General features: G+C 32.6%; 1 protein-coding gene across 5 annotated transcripts in view; it reads right to left on the bottom strand.

The window, feature by feature from the left end:
• LOC145686217 (sushi, von Willebrand factor type A, EGF and pentraxin domain-containing protein 1-like) overlaps positions 1 to 16284 on the bottom strand; it is a 290964-nt gene that overhangs the window by 17505 nt on the left and 257175 nt on the right. For 4 of the 5 annotated variants that reach the window (XM_081759275.1, XM_081759276.1, XM_081759274.1 and 1 more), the window contains exons 35-36: positions 13415 to 13619; positions 10151 to 10301 (exon numbers count right to left, since the gene is read on the bottom strand). In XM_081759275.1, the coding sequence (XP_081615401.1) occupies positions 10151 to 10301; positions 13415 to 13619 (356 nt within the window). Of the gene's footprint in view, positions 1 to 10150; positions 10302 to 13414; positions 13620 to 16284 lie in introns of those variants that run through there. The other variant, XM_081759278.1, reaches the window with a different exon arrangement.

Raw genomic sequence — 16284 nt, 5'->3', positions numbered from 1 at the left:
AATTTATCAAAGAAGAATGAATAAACTTTCAACAAAATATATATTTGGCATTACCAATACTTTCTACAATGGAATGACTGATAATGATCTTACTAGCAGCAAAGTTATATCTTTATTCTTTCATTTTTTTATTTTTTTATTTTTATTTTTATTTTTTTGGGCGGGGATGAAAAGTAAACTATATTTATCTTGAAATGCACAAATTGAGAATTAAACTATTTCTTTTAGCAACCATGATAAGATATTTCCTATGAAAGTAATGATAAAACGTAATGCTATGTTTGGGGCTGCGATGGCTCAGTGGTAAAGCGTTCACTTCTGATGCGTGGGGTCCATGGTTCGATCCCAGCTCGCGCCAAGTGGATTTTATGGTAGACTAATGCCGTGCGCGTGGGCTTTCTCGGGGTTCTCCCTTTTCCTCCCACTTTCTTCATTCCACCATTTTATTCATTAGAGGCCTACTCATCATCACCATCTCCTTTAGCCTAGCCTGCATAAGTGTGGGACGTAAAAGTGAAAGATTTCATTTATTTTTTTTAATGCTGTAGCCCATTTGATTTCTAACTCAAGAATAGTAACAGTATATATTTTGTTAGTGTTGGTGGTGTTGAATTAGTTTATATGGGAAATTATTTTGCTCTTTTCTTTGAAATGAACTCGAATTTAAATGGTTTGCTATTATTGATTTCTTCTTCCATCTATTTAAATTCCTCTACTTCCAGAAAATTAAAATTAGTTGTTTATAATTTTCATATTTAATAATTAATTTAATTTAAGCAATATTAAATGCATAAATATAATGCAAATTCGTTCAATGAGAGAGCGAGGAACACTTAACTAAACCTGAGGAATACATCAGTTAAGTCATATCATTGAAATTCGAGTTCATTTTGTAGAAAACGAAAAAATAATTCTTAATAAATTAAACAGTTAAAAAAATAAATAAAGATGGCGTAGTTACTGAACATAGTTAAAGGAAAATGATACTACATTAAATATTAGGATGATGAATATATATATATATATATATATATATATATATATATATATATATATATATATATATATGGATTTTCATGACAATTTGATTATGAGTGACGAAACATACTTCCACCAGAATGAATGCCTAAATAAAAGCAAAAACAAAACAAAAAAAACATTGCAGGTTTTGTGGTACCGAGAACTCACAGATTATCCACCAACGTCCACCATACCCTGCGAAGTGTACCTATGGTATGGTGTTACGTCCCAGAGAACCATTGGACTCTACTTTTTCGACGAAGCTAATAGCAATGCAGTGACCGTTACCAGTGTTCGATACCGAGCGATAATTCAAGAAATTTTGCGCCCTGCCAGACGTTTGGTTCCATCAAAAAGAGCCCAGAGCATACATCTAGGAACGCAATCTCACTTCTGCTAACCATTTTTGGGCATTGAATCATTTCACGAACTGCAGACATTTCTTGGTCACTGAAAGATTTGCCGTTATCAGACTATTACCAGTGGGACCACCTCAAAGAATGAGTATATGTCAATAAACCTCAAACAATACATCAGCTTAAGGAGAACATCCGCACGGAATTTCAGGCGATAACTCCAGCAACTTTGAGAAGTGTAATGACAAATTGTGGCAAAGGTTATACGTGCCAACTGCATCATGGCGGACATTTACGTGAAATTATTTTTCACATGTAAGTGACAGTAATCTCCCATATGTAATGCATGTTACACCAGCATTTCAATACATATTCCGAAGATACGCGAGGAGTTTTAAATCGCTTCGTGACTTATGACTCTCCCTGTATATATGTATATATACGCGTACAATTGTGTGATTTGTATGAGTCTAATGTGCCTTATTCAATATTAGAGATGCAAGGGCTCGGAAAAAACCGGCTTGTTTAAAAAAAAACTCGGTTTTTTCTGCTTCGCTTTTTTGCTTGGGAAATTTTGGGCTTTTTCAAAATCTTGCTTTAAATTGATAAAGCAGACTTTGTTTCGCTTCTCTACGGCACAAAAACTCATTTAATTAGTGGTTGATGTAGGTAATAATATAAAACCTAAAATAAACCATGAATATCGAAAAGTTTTTTTTTTTTTAAATTTTAACAAATTTACATTATGAATTCCTAAGGATTAACCAATAGATATATAATTTTTTAACCTCTCATACACAAAAGTAAGTATTTTTATTTTTTTGAAAAAATGATACACAAATAACTAGCAAAATTGTATGTAGTATTTTTACTTCAAAATATCTCACACCTCTTTTTGAAACAAAATAAAATTAAACATGAGAGAAATACATTTATATGATAATCTTAAAGACTGCACATCAAGAGCTTGGTTTCGGGTGATTCTGCACATTCTTGAAACTTTTAAGTTTTAACTTTCATATACATTGTATGGATATTTCGAACAACTTTTTCATTCATTCATCACATACGTAATAATCTGTTACTACCTATCAGGTGCTTCGGATCTGCAAAATCGGTAAAATTCCGAGTTCTATAATGCACTGACTGTTCCTTAAGCTTGCTTAGAATCGCTAAAGTACCAAATTTTCTGTTCATGGATCATATGCGTAATAGACCGTTCATCTTATCGTATGGTTTCCTAGGCTTATAACCACCATCACAGTTTACCCAGTCCTAAAGGTTTCTGAATTTTTAAGGACAGGAATTCAACTTTTTTGTTTTTAAAAAAACTATGGAATACATTTAAAAAGAGTGAAAAGAATCAATCACTGTTTCAATTCACAGGAAAGGCGACAAAACTTACTGTAATAATTAGCGAGGCATTTCTCTTAACATTATATTAACAAGATTGATTCCATACGCAGATGAAATTATTGGAGATTATCAGTGTGGATTTAGGGAAATCGATCAATTATCGACCGGATATTTACTATTCGATAAATACTCGAAAAGAAATGGGAATATATTACCTAGTACATCAGCTGTTTATTGATTTTAAAAAGGTTTACGACTCGGATAGGAGGGAAGTATTGTACAATTCTTACAGAATTCGGAATACCGAAAAAGCTAGTTAGATTAATTAAAATGTGTTTAAATGAATCCCAGAGTAAAGTCAGAGTAGAAAAATTCTTGTCCATGAGCTTCAACATCGAGAATGGTCCGAAACAAGGAGATGCGTTATCGCCATTATTATTCAACATTGTTCCAGAGTACGCTATAAGGAAAATTAAAGATAGCAACCAGGCTCTAGAGCTGAATGGTGTTTACCAGGCTATGGCGTATGCTAATGATGTAAATTTAATAGGGGATGATGGGAGAACAATAGAAAGAAATATATAGGCCTTACTAAACGATTGCAGCGACATTGGTTTAGAAGTAAATGCAGAGAAAACTAAATACATGGAAGTTCACTGGGATCGTAATACGGCAAATTGTGAATGCGTTAAAATATCAAATAATACTTTCGGCAAAGTGAATACTTTCAAATATCTAGGATCAATATTACCAGACCAAAATCATATCCACAAAGAAATTAAATGTCGACTGAAATCAGGAAATTCGTGTTATTATTCAGTTCAAAATATTTTGTCGTCGCGAATTCTGTCGAGGAATTTAAAGCTTAAAATATATAAAACGATAATCATGTTTGTTGTTCTGTATGGTTATGAAACATGGTCGTTTGCGATGAGGGAAGAACGCAGACTGAAAGTATTTGAAAATAAAATTCTGAGACAAATATTCGGACACAAGAGGAACGGGAATGGGGTAAACTTCATGACTAAGAACTGCATAATTTATACGGTTTACTAAACATCGTTACGGTTATCAAGTCTAGGAGGCTCAGGTGAGTAGGTCATGAAGCCCGATTGGAAGAAGGTAGGAACGCTTTCAAAGTTTTAACTGGAAATCCAATCGGAAAACGTCCATTAGGAAAACCTAGGGGCAGATGGGAGGACAATATTAAGATGGATCTTGCAGAAATAGGAATAAAAAGTAAAAACTGGATCCAGTTGGCTAAGGATAGAAGTCAGTGGAGAGCTTTTGTGAACGCGGCATTGAACCTTCGAATTCCATAAGCCATATATAGAGAGAATATATTTAAGTTAAGCACAACTGCACAACAACCATGAATGAGTGGTTAGCTTTTGCGATTCTATCGGGAAGTCCGGGATTCAACCCCGAATTCGAGCATTTCGAGCATTCGAAGTTTTTCTTAATTCCATCTGTGAATGTAGAGATAGTGCGTGTAGTGTGAATCCTGGCCGACTTCCTTTATCGTTTTTAAATCGTTGTTATTACTAATTACCAGCAGTGATGGATTTGCGGAGGGGATTAGGGTGGGGATGTCTTACAGATTGAAGCCTGTATCCCGAAATTACGGAATTTCTAAAACAATCGAAATATTTGTTATGCCTTTACTCATAAACTTCAAGCTCTCCTCAAATAAAAATTAGGTATTTTTAGAAAAACTAAACATTAATATTGAAAAAACCTCCCAAAATACTTTTCTAAATCCGCCACTGATTATCAGTATAAAATGGTCTTCAAGGTTGTATCCGGAAGATTATTGCTGAATACAAACGAAACGAAATATTAGTTATGCCTATACTCATAAACTTCAAGTTCCTCCCAAATAAAAATTAGGAAATTTTAGAAAAGACAAACATTAAGCAGAGAAACACCTCCCAAAATACTTTTCTGAATCCGCTACTGATTATTTCTATAAAACTGTATTCAAGGTTGTATCCGAAAGATTATTGCTAAATCATTGCACAGCTACAATATAACAAAAATGTGGAAGTACGCTCTGACAGATATACTGATCAACGTGCACTCTGACGGATATATTGAAAAACATAAGTTTAACTTATGTGCTAGAAGCTAGAGTAGGCCTGCTAATCTCAAAGAAATGAAACACGGATGACTGAAAAAGAAATGACGTAGAGAAGAAAAAATGTCGATAACTCAGAAGTTAAAATAAAGTTAAATACCCTCTGCAATTGCCCTCAAATACTACGTATGTTTACTTTAATTCATAAAACATGTGTTCCATCCATCATGATGGTGAATTCCAGAGCGAAATATGGTATTTAGGTCATGAAATCTTATTTAACTTTAGAGTATACTATAAGAAAGCTATTCAAATAGAAAAACCATGAAAATGAAAAAAGCCAAAATTTCCAAAATTCTCGTTTTTTTTTTTCAAAAAAGCCGGCTTTTTATGTGCAAAAAACCATTGATTGAAAAAAACCAGCCTTTTTGCATCTCTATTCAATATATAATGTTTCGTTGAACTAACTAGGGAAGTACCTGAAGTGGTAACCGGGGATCTGCATGTGTCATATATCGTTGGAAAGGTCACATCGAATACACCTCATGTGTGAAATATCTCGCTTGAATGGAGACTGTAGGGGGCTTGGCGAGTATTTGAAGATCGAAACAATGCACGCTCCGAAACACCAGAAAACGTGGACAAAATAAGAAGCTATGATCAATTGTTTTGAGACGTGGTATATATGGGTTTAAAAGGTAACTGGATGGTATCTGCAAATAATTGCAACGTACCCTGCAGCCGCCATTCAAGTGAGATGTTACAGATGTAAAGTGTACTCGGTGCGAGCTTTTTAACGATATATAACGCACATGCCGATCCCTGCGTATCTCTTCGGGAAGGGAGTTGGTAGTAAAATAATTATTGTCTATGGTTGCAAATCTAAACGTATCACAAAACTTTCATGTGCGCTACAAAACCTGCCCTGCATTCCGTGCCTCAATTTTGGCATGATTGTATAGCAAAATTTGTTCCCTCGCCCCATCATGTACTATAGATATTTTTTAATACGCGTGTAAGAATCACATATGCCCACTCTGTGCATATTTTTTTGCACTTTTCGTCCGCCACATTGGATCCGTCATATTGCATTTTTCACTTTTAACATTGAATTCATACTCAGCGACAACTAAAACCTCTACCTACCCGATTTCAGTTCCATAGCAGTGTTTTGAATCTTTGATCCACCATTTTGAATTTTACACTTTTGGTATCAGATTCACACATAGCGACGCCGCGTATCTCTATATACCTAATTTCAGATCCATAGCCTGTTTTTTGTAATTTGTATTCGTCATGTTGGATCCGCCATTTTGATTTATAAATATTTGATATGAGATTCGTATCCAACTACCTTTTAAGCCTATATATACACCATGTCTCAAAACAATTTTATTATAGCCTCTTATTCTGTCCACGTTTTCTGATGTTTCGGAGCTTGTGTTGTTTTGGTCTTCAAATGGTCGCCACGTCCCCTGCAGGCCCCATTCAATTGAGATATTTTATATGTGAGGTGTATTCGGTGTGACCTTTCCAACGATATATGACACATGCAAATCCACGCGTACCACTTCAAGTACTTCCCTAGTAAATGTCATTGGAGCAGCTTGTGGTCAAAATTTCGGATTTTGCTAAGTTAACCTTATTGAATTATAATACTGTAATCCTTTTCATAACAATTGTAGAGATGTTATACAATTTAAGGGCTCTGGAGTAGTGATCTTCGTTTTAACTGATTTTTTCATAATCGACTAGGGTCCGAAAGTTCTTGAAGAATAAGCATTGTTCTACGAATTCTCTAAGATTGGTCAGAAGACGGGTAAAGATAACCTAAAAATAAAATATTACTGTATATATATATATACTTAAATGTTGAGCATTGTTATTTCATATATATATATATATAGATATATATATATCGGAAATAGATATAAAAACACTTTAATATATCATTTTCGTTATTCGGTGAAACATTGGACTACTTCAACTCTGAGTAATTGGTTATTGCTACTGAAGAGTTATATTTCAGAACGTGAATAGTCTAACTTTTCAAAATTTAGTTTTCAGAATACATCCCAACGAAAGGTATTCGTGTATTATGCTTGAAATATCGATATGAAATCAATGAGTATTGGCTCATCACTATTAGGGCATAAAGCTTAGTACAGGATTAAATTTTCAAAATGTGTGCTGTAAGTTCAGGTACACTGTTGCACAAAAGGTGCTTTAATGAACGTACGAATTAATAAGGTAATTTTTAACAAAAAAACTAACCTTGTAGCAAGTCCAAATCAAACTTTTATTTATGAAAGTTCAAGTTTATAGGAAATTCTAATTATATATGAAAACTGAAAATTGCATTAAAACTACAACGAAAGATACAGACCACTATTTAAACTTTCTTGCTCTCGTTTCTCCTTAAATAAATCATAAACCATGTCATGCTGTGGGGTTATTTATAATATATTTATTTAAGGATGTATTTATTCAATTAAATATGATATGAATAAAAGTACAATATACAAAATTGTAATCTTGGAGTTGTAAGCTTGGAAAATTATGGTCGAAGAAACTTCATCCCATCAGTAAAATATTCTTTCTGAGTTCTTCCGAAAAAGTATGCCATATTCTAAGGTTAACAATGAAATACTTATTTCATAAAATACCAAGAAAATGTTGAGAATCATTTTCGAAAACCATCACTGTAAAAGCAAACACTAACACCAGCAAACTACCTGTTTTGAAATTTTCTGAGAAAAATATATCGCCTATATTGTACGGTTGTTCATGAAATGAACAAATTTACGTTACCTGTTTTTGAGAAAAACTCCGAAAATCTCAACTTCACCGCTGAACTATTAATGATTATTTTCTTAGATTATTAATGTTATAATATGGGATTGTTGAAATATAAATTACGAAGAAAATCGAATCGAAAGAAAATCGAATCGAAAGAAAATCTTGATTCATTTTTAAGAAAATCGTTCTAAAATTTAAGTATGTCAATAAACTATTACCACATTCATGTTCAGAAGTTAAAGGATTTGTTTTTCTCCAGAACCCTGTAACGTATAGAAATTATGTTCCGGTTTTAATGGTTATTTTCATTATAATCCAGTGAATATTGATATAAAAATCTAATTATTTTTGCAGAGATTCAAAATATAATTATGATATTTGTAATTATTTTCCTACGGGCGCTTAAGCTATAGTTTGAGAATTTTTACAAATTCGAAGCATGCGTCACGTAATAACTACTACTGCTGGCAATTAACGGTAATCTTCTGGTAACAATTTCGAACTCCTAAGACGTTGTGTTCAGAAATGTATAGACAGAATGTTCTCCTTACTATGATATTCTGCAAATTATATTTCAATAGAGAACTAAAATGATTTACATATATATTGCCATTAAATGTGAATTTAATGCCAAAATGTGATGTGTTTCAATTATAAAATCGTTTATAAGTAATTCTAAATACTTACATACATACGACATATAAAAGGAAGTATTGTATAAATGTAAGTAATTATTATGGAAAAGAATATTTAAGTTCAACATAAAGTAATAATTGTGAATCAGTTTAATCAATTCATTAACCAGTGATATTCTACTTGAGTGAATCATTCAATATAGCAGCGTTTATGTACTAGGCTTCTACGATCCAAGTGATAAGAGGGCTGAGATTCGTGTCACTGGACGTAATGAAAATATAGTCGCTGGCTGACTACAAGTACACTTTTTGTGCAAGTATAAGCTAATATTGGAGAAGTTAATACCGTGTACTAGCACAATGTTAAATATAACCGTGATAGATATGTATTTTAATTAAGCATTTGACCTAGCAAATATGGTATGCAGGGAGCTTTAAAATATGTAGTAATATTAATAAATATTTTTTGGAAATATGAAATAGACGTGTTTTCACAGAAACATAATATAAACTGACCGTACACTACAGAATCACTAAATATATAAATCATAAGCAATACTGATAGTCTGAGAATATATTAATAACTTTACATTTTAGCCGCACACTAACATATTTATTCTGATATATATATTTTTGTATAGCCCCGTTATTTCTCAAGTTCGCGTCGTGTATGCGCGATTAAAATTTTGGCATTTTAAGGAGGCTAACTATTAACATCATTTTGAATAACATTATTCTTAGAACATTTTGCGTTTCTGCAGTTTCCCAAGTGCGATACTTATGCGTTGAATTGGATCCCAGATACGATGGTTGCGGATATTCTTTATTACACGTTATGTTTAGACAATGATACGCACTGCATCATGTTTATTTTTGTTAGCTTGTTACTTAAAGATCTTGTTTTTCATATTGGCATTGCAAACAAACTGTATATTGAACAGAATTAACGATGAATACATTTTAGTTACACTAATATATATATATATATATATAGGCCTATATATATAAAATTATTTTGATTTGTAACTGTCATTCTCTTTTTATTTAAAAAAAAAACACGTTTAGTAGCAGTAACTTTAAATTGTCATTTGATGTTTGTTATTTGCAATATAAATAAAATATATGCTCCCTTGTTGCCTGACCACAAGCTAAGATGCGCAGTTATTGGGAAATCAAAGCCACACATTCTAATCACGTATTTGCCTATGCATTTAATATTTTAGCATATTGTTATTTTCTTATTTAATTTGCTGATATTATCAACACAATCATTTTGTAAATTTTACTTTGCTACATATAGACATATTCATACGCAGTATAATCATTTCAAATATTTTTACCAACCAAATTTGATAATTGCTTTGGACTCTTTAAAAGTTGTTAACAGTTAATACACTGTTTTACAATTTTTGAAATAGTAAGTACTGTTTACAAACCCTTATTCAAATACGAATATTTACTGCTGTAGTGTCTGTTTCCGCTTAACATTATTAATTCTAGTAAAACAGCATTAATCTGCTATCCCAAGAATATCTGTATGAGAAATGTTTTTAGAGTTTTCCATTCCCTGTGTAATTTATGGCCTGGATTCGATACCATAATGGTAAATTACATTAAAATTCCAAAGCACCATGGCTGGAAATGCGATTTTATATATGTCAGAATATACTACGTGATCTCTTACACATACTATGTAAATTCTAACCATATATATATATGAGCTTTCTTTATTATTTTTATATTATTTACTAAAATTGAACAAAATGGTGAGGAGTGTAGTAATCGTTGTCATACACATATCAGTTGGACACCAGTCAGAGTTGGTCATTATTCACTGGAATCAATGGTGGCCAACCGAGACAGATTTAACTCTATATGTTACAACTCGCTTAAATTAAACGACTTACCTCTGCATTCAGGTACAGATGCGTTCCAGTTTCCATCCTTGTTACACATATGCCTACTGTGTCCTATTAGACGATACCCTTCATTACACTTGTATTCTATTACACTGCCATACGTAAAAATTTCACCATTAACATATCCATCCTTAGGTACCTGGTGAAGAAAAGAAGCAACTTCAAACTGCAGAACTTAAAACAAAAATTTTAAAACCAAGAAAGAATTCACCTCGCAGCTTTTTTTTAGATAAGGAAACGCGATAAAAATGTCTGGTTCTTGGAAGTGTACCAAGAATGTTCCGTAATTATTCGATAGGGGCACCAGGAAATGATTTCTCTATAATAACAACTATGAAAATCAAACTATGTGTGGAATACAGTGTAATTCCTGTGAAAACTAAGCAAAACTTTGACGAGAAAAAGTATAGTATAAATGCTATAAAAACAAGTATTGTAACTTATTATTAAGTAGAGAAGCAGAGTGAGCTAAAACCGTTATTATGATGACAATAAAATTATTCGTAAAGACCTTTGACATGAACTATCAATCAATATCTACATATCGTCTGAAGATTAACTAGTTGAAAGTTCACAAACATGTTTGAGTTGAAAGCATATAAAACTGAGTCAGATTGGAAGACGTTATCTAACACAAAAGTTGCAGCCAGGGGAAAACGACAGATACTGAGACAAATTGAATGATAACATGAAATACAAGGACAAGGACAATCACTTTTAACGTATTACAAATGTAATAAGAGAAACTAAATTTACTAACTTAATCACAGAACAGGTGATTAATTGGAATTTACACGATACTATTAATCGATTGCGGGTTATTTGTACAAAGAATCAACTATCGAAAATTGTTCACTTACGTCGTCACTATTGCTAGTTACAATTTTGAATATCTGTATATACTGATGTATTATTCATCGTGTTCGAAGTTCTTGCATTTGCTGAAATTATTTACGAACGGGCTAAGAGTTACCATATAAGTAAGAAACTGTTCATAATTGTTTCCATTTAAGTCTACATAACAGTTTTGACATAATTACTAAGAAACTTTAAGAGATACCGGGGTAACTTTCCGCCTGAAACTACAAAATTAAGTTTAGAAATGAATTTGAGAAGGAAGTTAGTTAGGGTTCATATACATATTTAAGAGTATAATCTAGTCATTCATCTGATGGGGAAGATGAAATCATACAAAACGTCACTTTGAATAGCAATGAGTTCCTATTGGGTCAATCTATCTGAAGTGGTCCAAGGACTGCTAAAATGGTTGCTCCACCTTCTCCGAAAATTATAAAACTTTGCGTGGGACGAATCTTGTGTATGAGAAGGTCAATAATATTATTCACTTTGTCATATGTACAAGTGTTGCTGAGTGGCTGTCATCTTTGTTATCGGTGGAGTGACATATTTTGCATTTGCAAGCGTTTACGAAAACTACAGTTGCTTAGAACGTACGAATCAGACGAACACCAAACAAAAACGAATGTTTACAGGAGAGAGCGAGGTACACGAAGAATATATATACTCTTGCTTCTAAACAAATATGCAGAGTTGCAAACCAATACATGAAATTACTAGAAAATGTACAGAAAATTACTCCTTTAAAGGGGTTGTATTTTGGAATGGTATAAAGTAGGAGATTCATAATTTTTGTGCTGAATACTACTGTATATAAAGAGTCTAAAGAAATATCTACATTTATGATACTACTGGCCCCGTAGATTTATGGGGATCCGAAATTTGAAGTTTGTGATTTTAATATCATGTTTAGGGCGTACTATCTCAAAAGAGCAAAGTACTGAAAATTGCTGCTTAGGCCACAAAGTAATTCTATACGTGAATAACTATTGCAAAAAAAACCATGACTGACATTACATGGAGAAAGAAGTAAGGACCTGGGAAAAACGCGAAGAAAGCAAGTGCGTGACGATGGTCATAGCCTGGAAAAATTTAAATGTTTTGATATGTTTCGTGCTAGACCTCAAAAACTACGCATGATTCAGCAATTAGGTCCGCTTTTGTTTGTGTTCAGTTGTGCAAAAGCATGTGAGTGGCCTTCGTTCAGTCTTTCTAGCTCCATGATTGTTGTCCCATCTATATGGTAAGTGGTTAGTTAGCTCCTCCTTACACTCGTCGTCGAATTGGATAGAGATATTAAGGCACTCAATGTATCAGCAAAATATGATTGAAGTCCAATCTCAGTTACGAAAGTTAATAATGACAAGGTTGCGTTACAGCTAGCTATCCTATCCTGCTGAAAAAGGCGTATTTGTGGAAAATATTTAAAATGGTTGTTGTTTCCCTTCTCTTCTATAGTATTATAACAATAGCTTTTAGTAACTGGAATTACAAGTTCTCACAATTACACGATTTATGCAGTGTTGCAAATTTCAGCAATGTTTATCATATCTACGGTTTGACATATCAAAGTGCTGTAAATGGCAAGATAATTTACACATCCATTACAAACAATAGAAGTAACTAAATATGATACTTATCTAAGCATTTTTTCGAAATAAAGACTTTCAAAAAAAAAAAAAAAAAAAAATCAAGCGCTGGTAACTTCGTTCCTATTCATTCGAAACAAGTCATGCCATGACCATGGTATCCAACAATAAACTATTTTCGTTGTGCGTTATCCTGTGCATTTCCGTTGTGCTGTATTTGTGTTAGAGGCTTCTGAACTTTGGATGTTTGTGATATTATAACATCCTTAGTTTGCAACACTGAATAATAAAAATAATATTTTAAATTTACGTTTGACATGTTAATTTGAAATATGTAATAATCTGATGTAGTGCCATTTGAAAAATATAACTTTATATTGGGTTGGCAACATTGTTTGTTGGATCTTTCTGTTTAATACATACATAGATATCCCCCTCCTTATACTTGTTTCGTGAAAAGCTTCGCTTTTCTCTCTCTTTTGGTTTGTCCGTTATAGCTGATGGTCAAAATAAATTGTCCACCCTGTAGACGTGGCAATGATCATGGAGCTACAAAGATGGAATAAACGCCAATCGCAAGCGGATGAAACAATGAAATAGATGGTGTTTCTAAGTTTTCATTAATACCTCCAATAATACAGGTGATAAATTAGTTGACATAATCCAACTACAAATAATACAGATGATAAATAAACCGAACACACGCATTTACGATAATGATTCATATTATATTTATGAATTTAAATCTTGACATGTTTTAACAAACGAAACAAATTATAATAAAAGAAAATACATTTGTACTTACTTGTTGTACAGGACACATTATCGGTTTACAACTTAATCTTGCTTCTTGAATATTCCATGTTCCATTCACGCAAAGCACAACTTTGGGACCTTCTAAAACGTATCCTTCTTTACATGAGTAATACACAGCGTAACCATCCCGAGTCATTTTACCATTCTTAAGATCTGGTGGTGGCTCCAAACATATATTGCGTTTACAAGTGGGTCTGGAATGAAATTGTTCTTTTTGATAGAAGTCTCTCATTTATTTACTTATTTTGTGGCCTATAAACCACATAACAAAAGTAAATGACGTAATTAATATATAGACTCCATATAAAATATGTTATTTTCTATTGTAAATTTCTTACATATGGTATAGAATACGTCATAAACACATAAAGGAACACAGTTTAATCTATAGTAAATAATATGACTAACATACATGCAATATCAAACTAATATTATGAAATAATATTTACGGTAATATATATATATATATATATATATATATATATATATATATATATATATACAGGGCAGAAGAGAAGTAGGACTACATTTGTGAGTACGCGAAACACAGACCGTATGTTGAATTATTTGTGAATTATCATTTCATTATTTATTATTAGTTCTTACAATGTATATTCACACAATATTCAATGTATATTCAACAATTGAAGGGATGGATTCCAAAAGAGCCTAAGTCAATTTTTGTCAATTTTGAGATATTGGTTCTATTAAATTCCTTTTCAGCATCTTCTTATATTGAACAGGGTTTCGTGCCAAAACTACATAAATCAAATTAGTTGTAGCCAAAAGAAAACTGCGTTGTTTTCCAAAATATCCTTAGTCATCTCCTCTGAAGTTATTTTCTGACTCATGCCTACAAATACTTATAAAACTCTTGCTATAGATGATAATTTCACCGTTATCTTACGAAACGTAGGCAATCACAATTTTCTTTTACATAGATTACTTTTCTTTTACGGAAATTGAATGATGGAAACGCACACAAAATATCGTCTCCTGAAAAAATACTTTTTTGACTTTTGTAATTGAGCTATTCAGTTAATTAACATGTGAAACAGTCAATGCGAGCTATCAACAAAATATCGATAATATCAACAAAAAGGGAAAAATTTTAATATGTGGATCCTATATTCAATAGATGAGAACAGTTACTAGGTCTCATTAATGCTAAACTAATTGTCCGAATAACACAGAAAGAGTGAAAAAGTGACTGACTGGACCGAAACTCGAACACGGGGTTTCCGTCATATCGCGTCGATGCGTTAGCCATTACAACATCCAGTCCGCTTCCCAGAGAAGCCACACACTCTATCACTCTTGATTACATAGCTTGTACCACAGCCTAGCTGGTGTGCTTGGACAATCCAGTGTCCATATATTGAGAACTGTTCTGGGAAGAGAACTGGGTGGCGTAGTGGTTAACGCATCGGCATGGTATTCTGGAAATCCTGGGTTCGAGTCACAGTCCAGTTAGTCACTTTTTCACTCTGTGAGTTATTGAATTCGCCCTACAGAAGAGCTGGTGTCTAAAAATAAGTTTAAACCGGTTGTCTCCTCCTTTCACTAATATAATTATCCAAATGTCTTAAAAACTCCAGACATCGACCATATATTTTAAATAATACAAATTACTTTTAATTTTATATGTCACTTGAACAATTATTTCACAGTTATATGGCTTAGATATATGAAACTTTTACCTTAATAGATAACATTTTTAACATCTGCATTTTAACACTGTTTCTTTTATGACTGAGATTTATAAATTCACCTGAATTATTAGTTTGTAAGTTATTAGACATATCACTTACTTTTTCGATATGTCCACAATTAATATAATAACAAGAATTGAATTATATATAAAACTCAATAACAGTAGATATTCTCATTATTTTAATATTTGTTGTTGATATTCAGGCACAAACTCTAAGTACAAATTTAAACTAATATACTATTTTAAATGCACAAATGTTATCCCTCCAAAAATGAGAATATCTATATCGATGTTTTGCAATATTGTGTATAATCTTGACACGTTTGTAAATATGCAAACAAGTTATTCTAGTAGCTAACAACATAGAGCGGGTGTTTATAGTACTTATGCTAATTGCTAGGTAAAGCTGAATGTGCGTTCTGAAGGAAGAGAAGGAAAAGGGGTCTAAAACTCTGAAGAAACCTTTGGAATAAGCTTCCCACCTTCTACAGAAATATCTATCGAAGCAGAAGGCAGCACTTGGAAATCGTCTTCATCAGCTAAGACAAAGAAGATTTACCAATCAAAATCAGCTGGAAAATTCTTGTCAACTGGTCTCTTTCACTATCGAGGTCTGATTTATTATCATATTATTTTCCCAAACACTACAGTAAATATTGATTATTACAGAACAGTACTGCAGACATTGAGGAAACATGTAACACAAGAACGATATATGTCACACATGAAAACCAATTAGGTGTTCACCAGTACACAGTTATTTCTTATTTACAGAGACTGAATATCACAATAAAGTCACAGCTTCCATATAGTCCATATTTGTTCCCATGGACCGTTTAGCTTTAGAAAAGCAGTTAACATGAAATACAATTTAAATCTGATCAAGAAGTAATAACAGTTTTCAGGTTTTTTTTTAATACAACCCTCTGCAAGAATTCAGAAAACGTTTGAAAAAATGGCAAAAATACTGAGACACCTGCATTAGATCGAATAAACAGTGCTTTGAGAATGGTGGTTACTTCCTTGATGATTAAGGTGTGTATTGCTTTTATTCAGCAATACATACCTTAATCATCTCTGTTATTTTGAGACATCATTTGTATAATTAACTGCCAAAGAATACCTGTATAGGAAATAATATTAAG

Source organism: Thermobia domestica, chromosome 5 (assembly GCF_964235325.1).
Source record: "Thermobia domestica chromosome 5, izTheDome1.hap1.1, whole genome shotgun sequence".
Taxonomy (NCBI): Eukaryota; Metazoa; Arthropoda; class Insecta; order Zygentoma; family Lepismatidae; genus Thermobia; species Thermobia domestica.
This window is presented reverse-complemented; position numbering and strand designations above follow the sequence as displayed.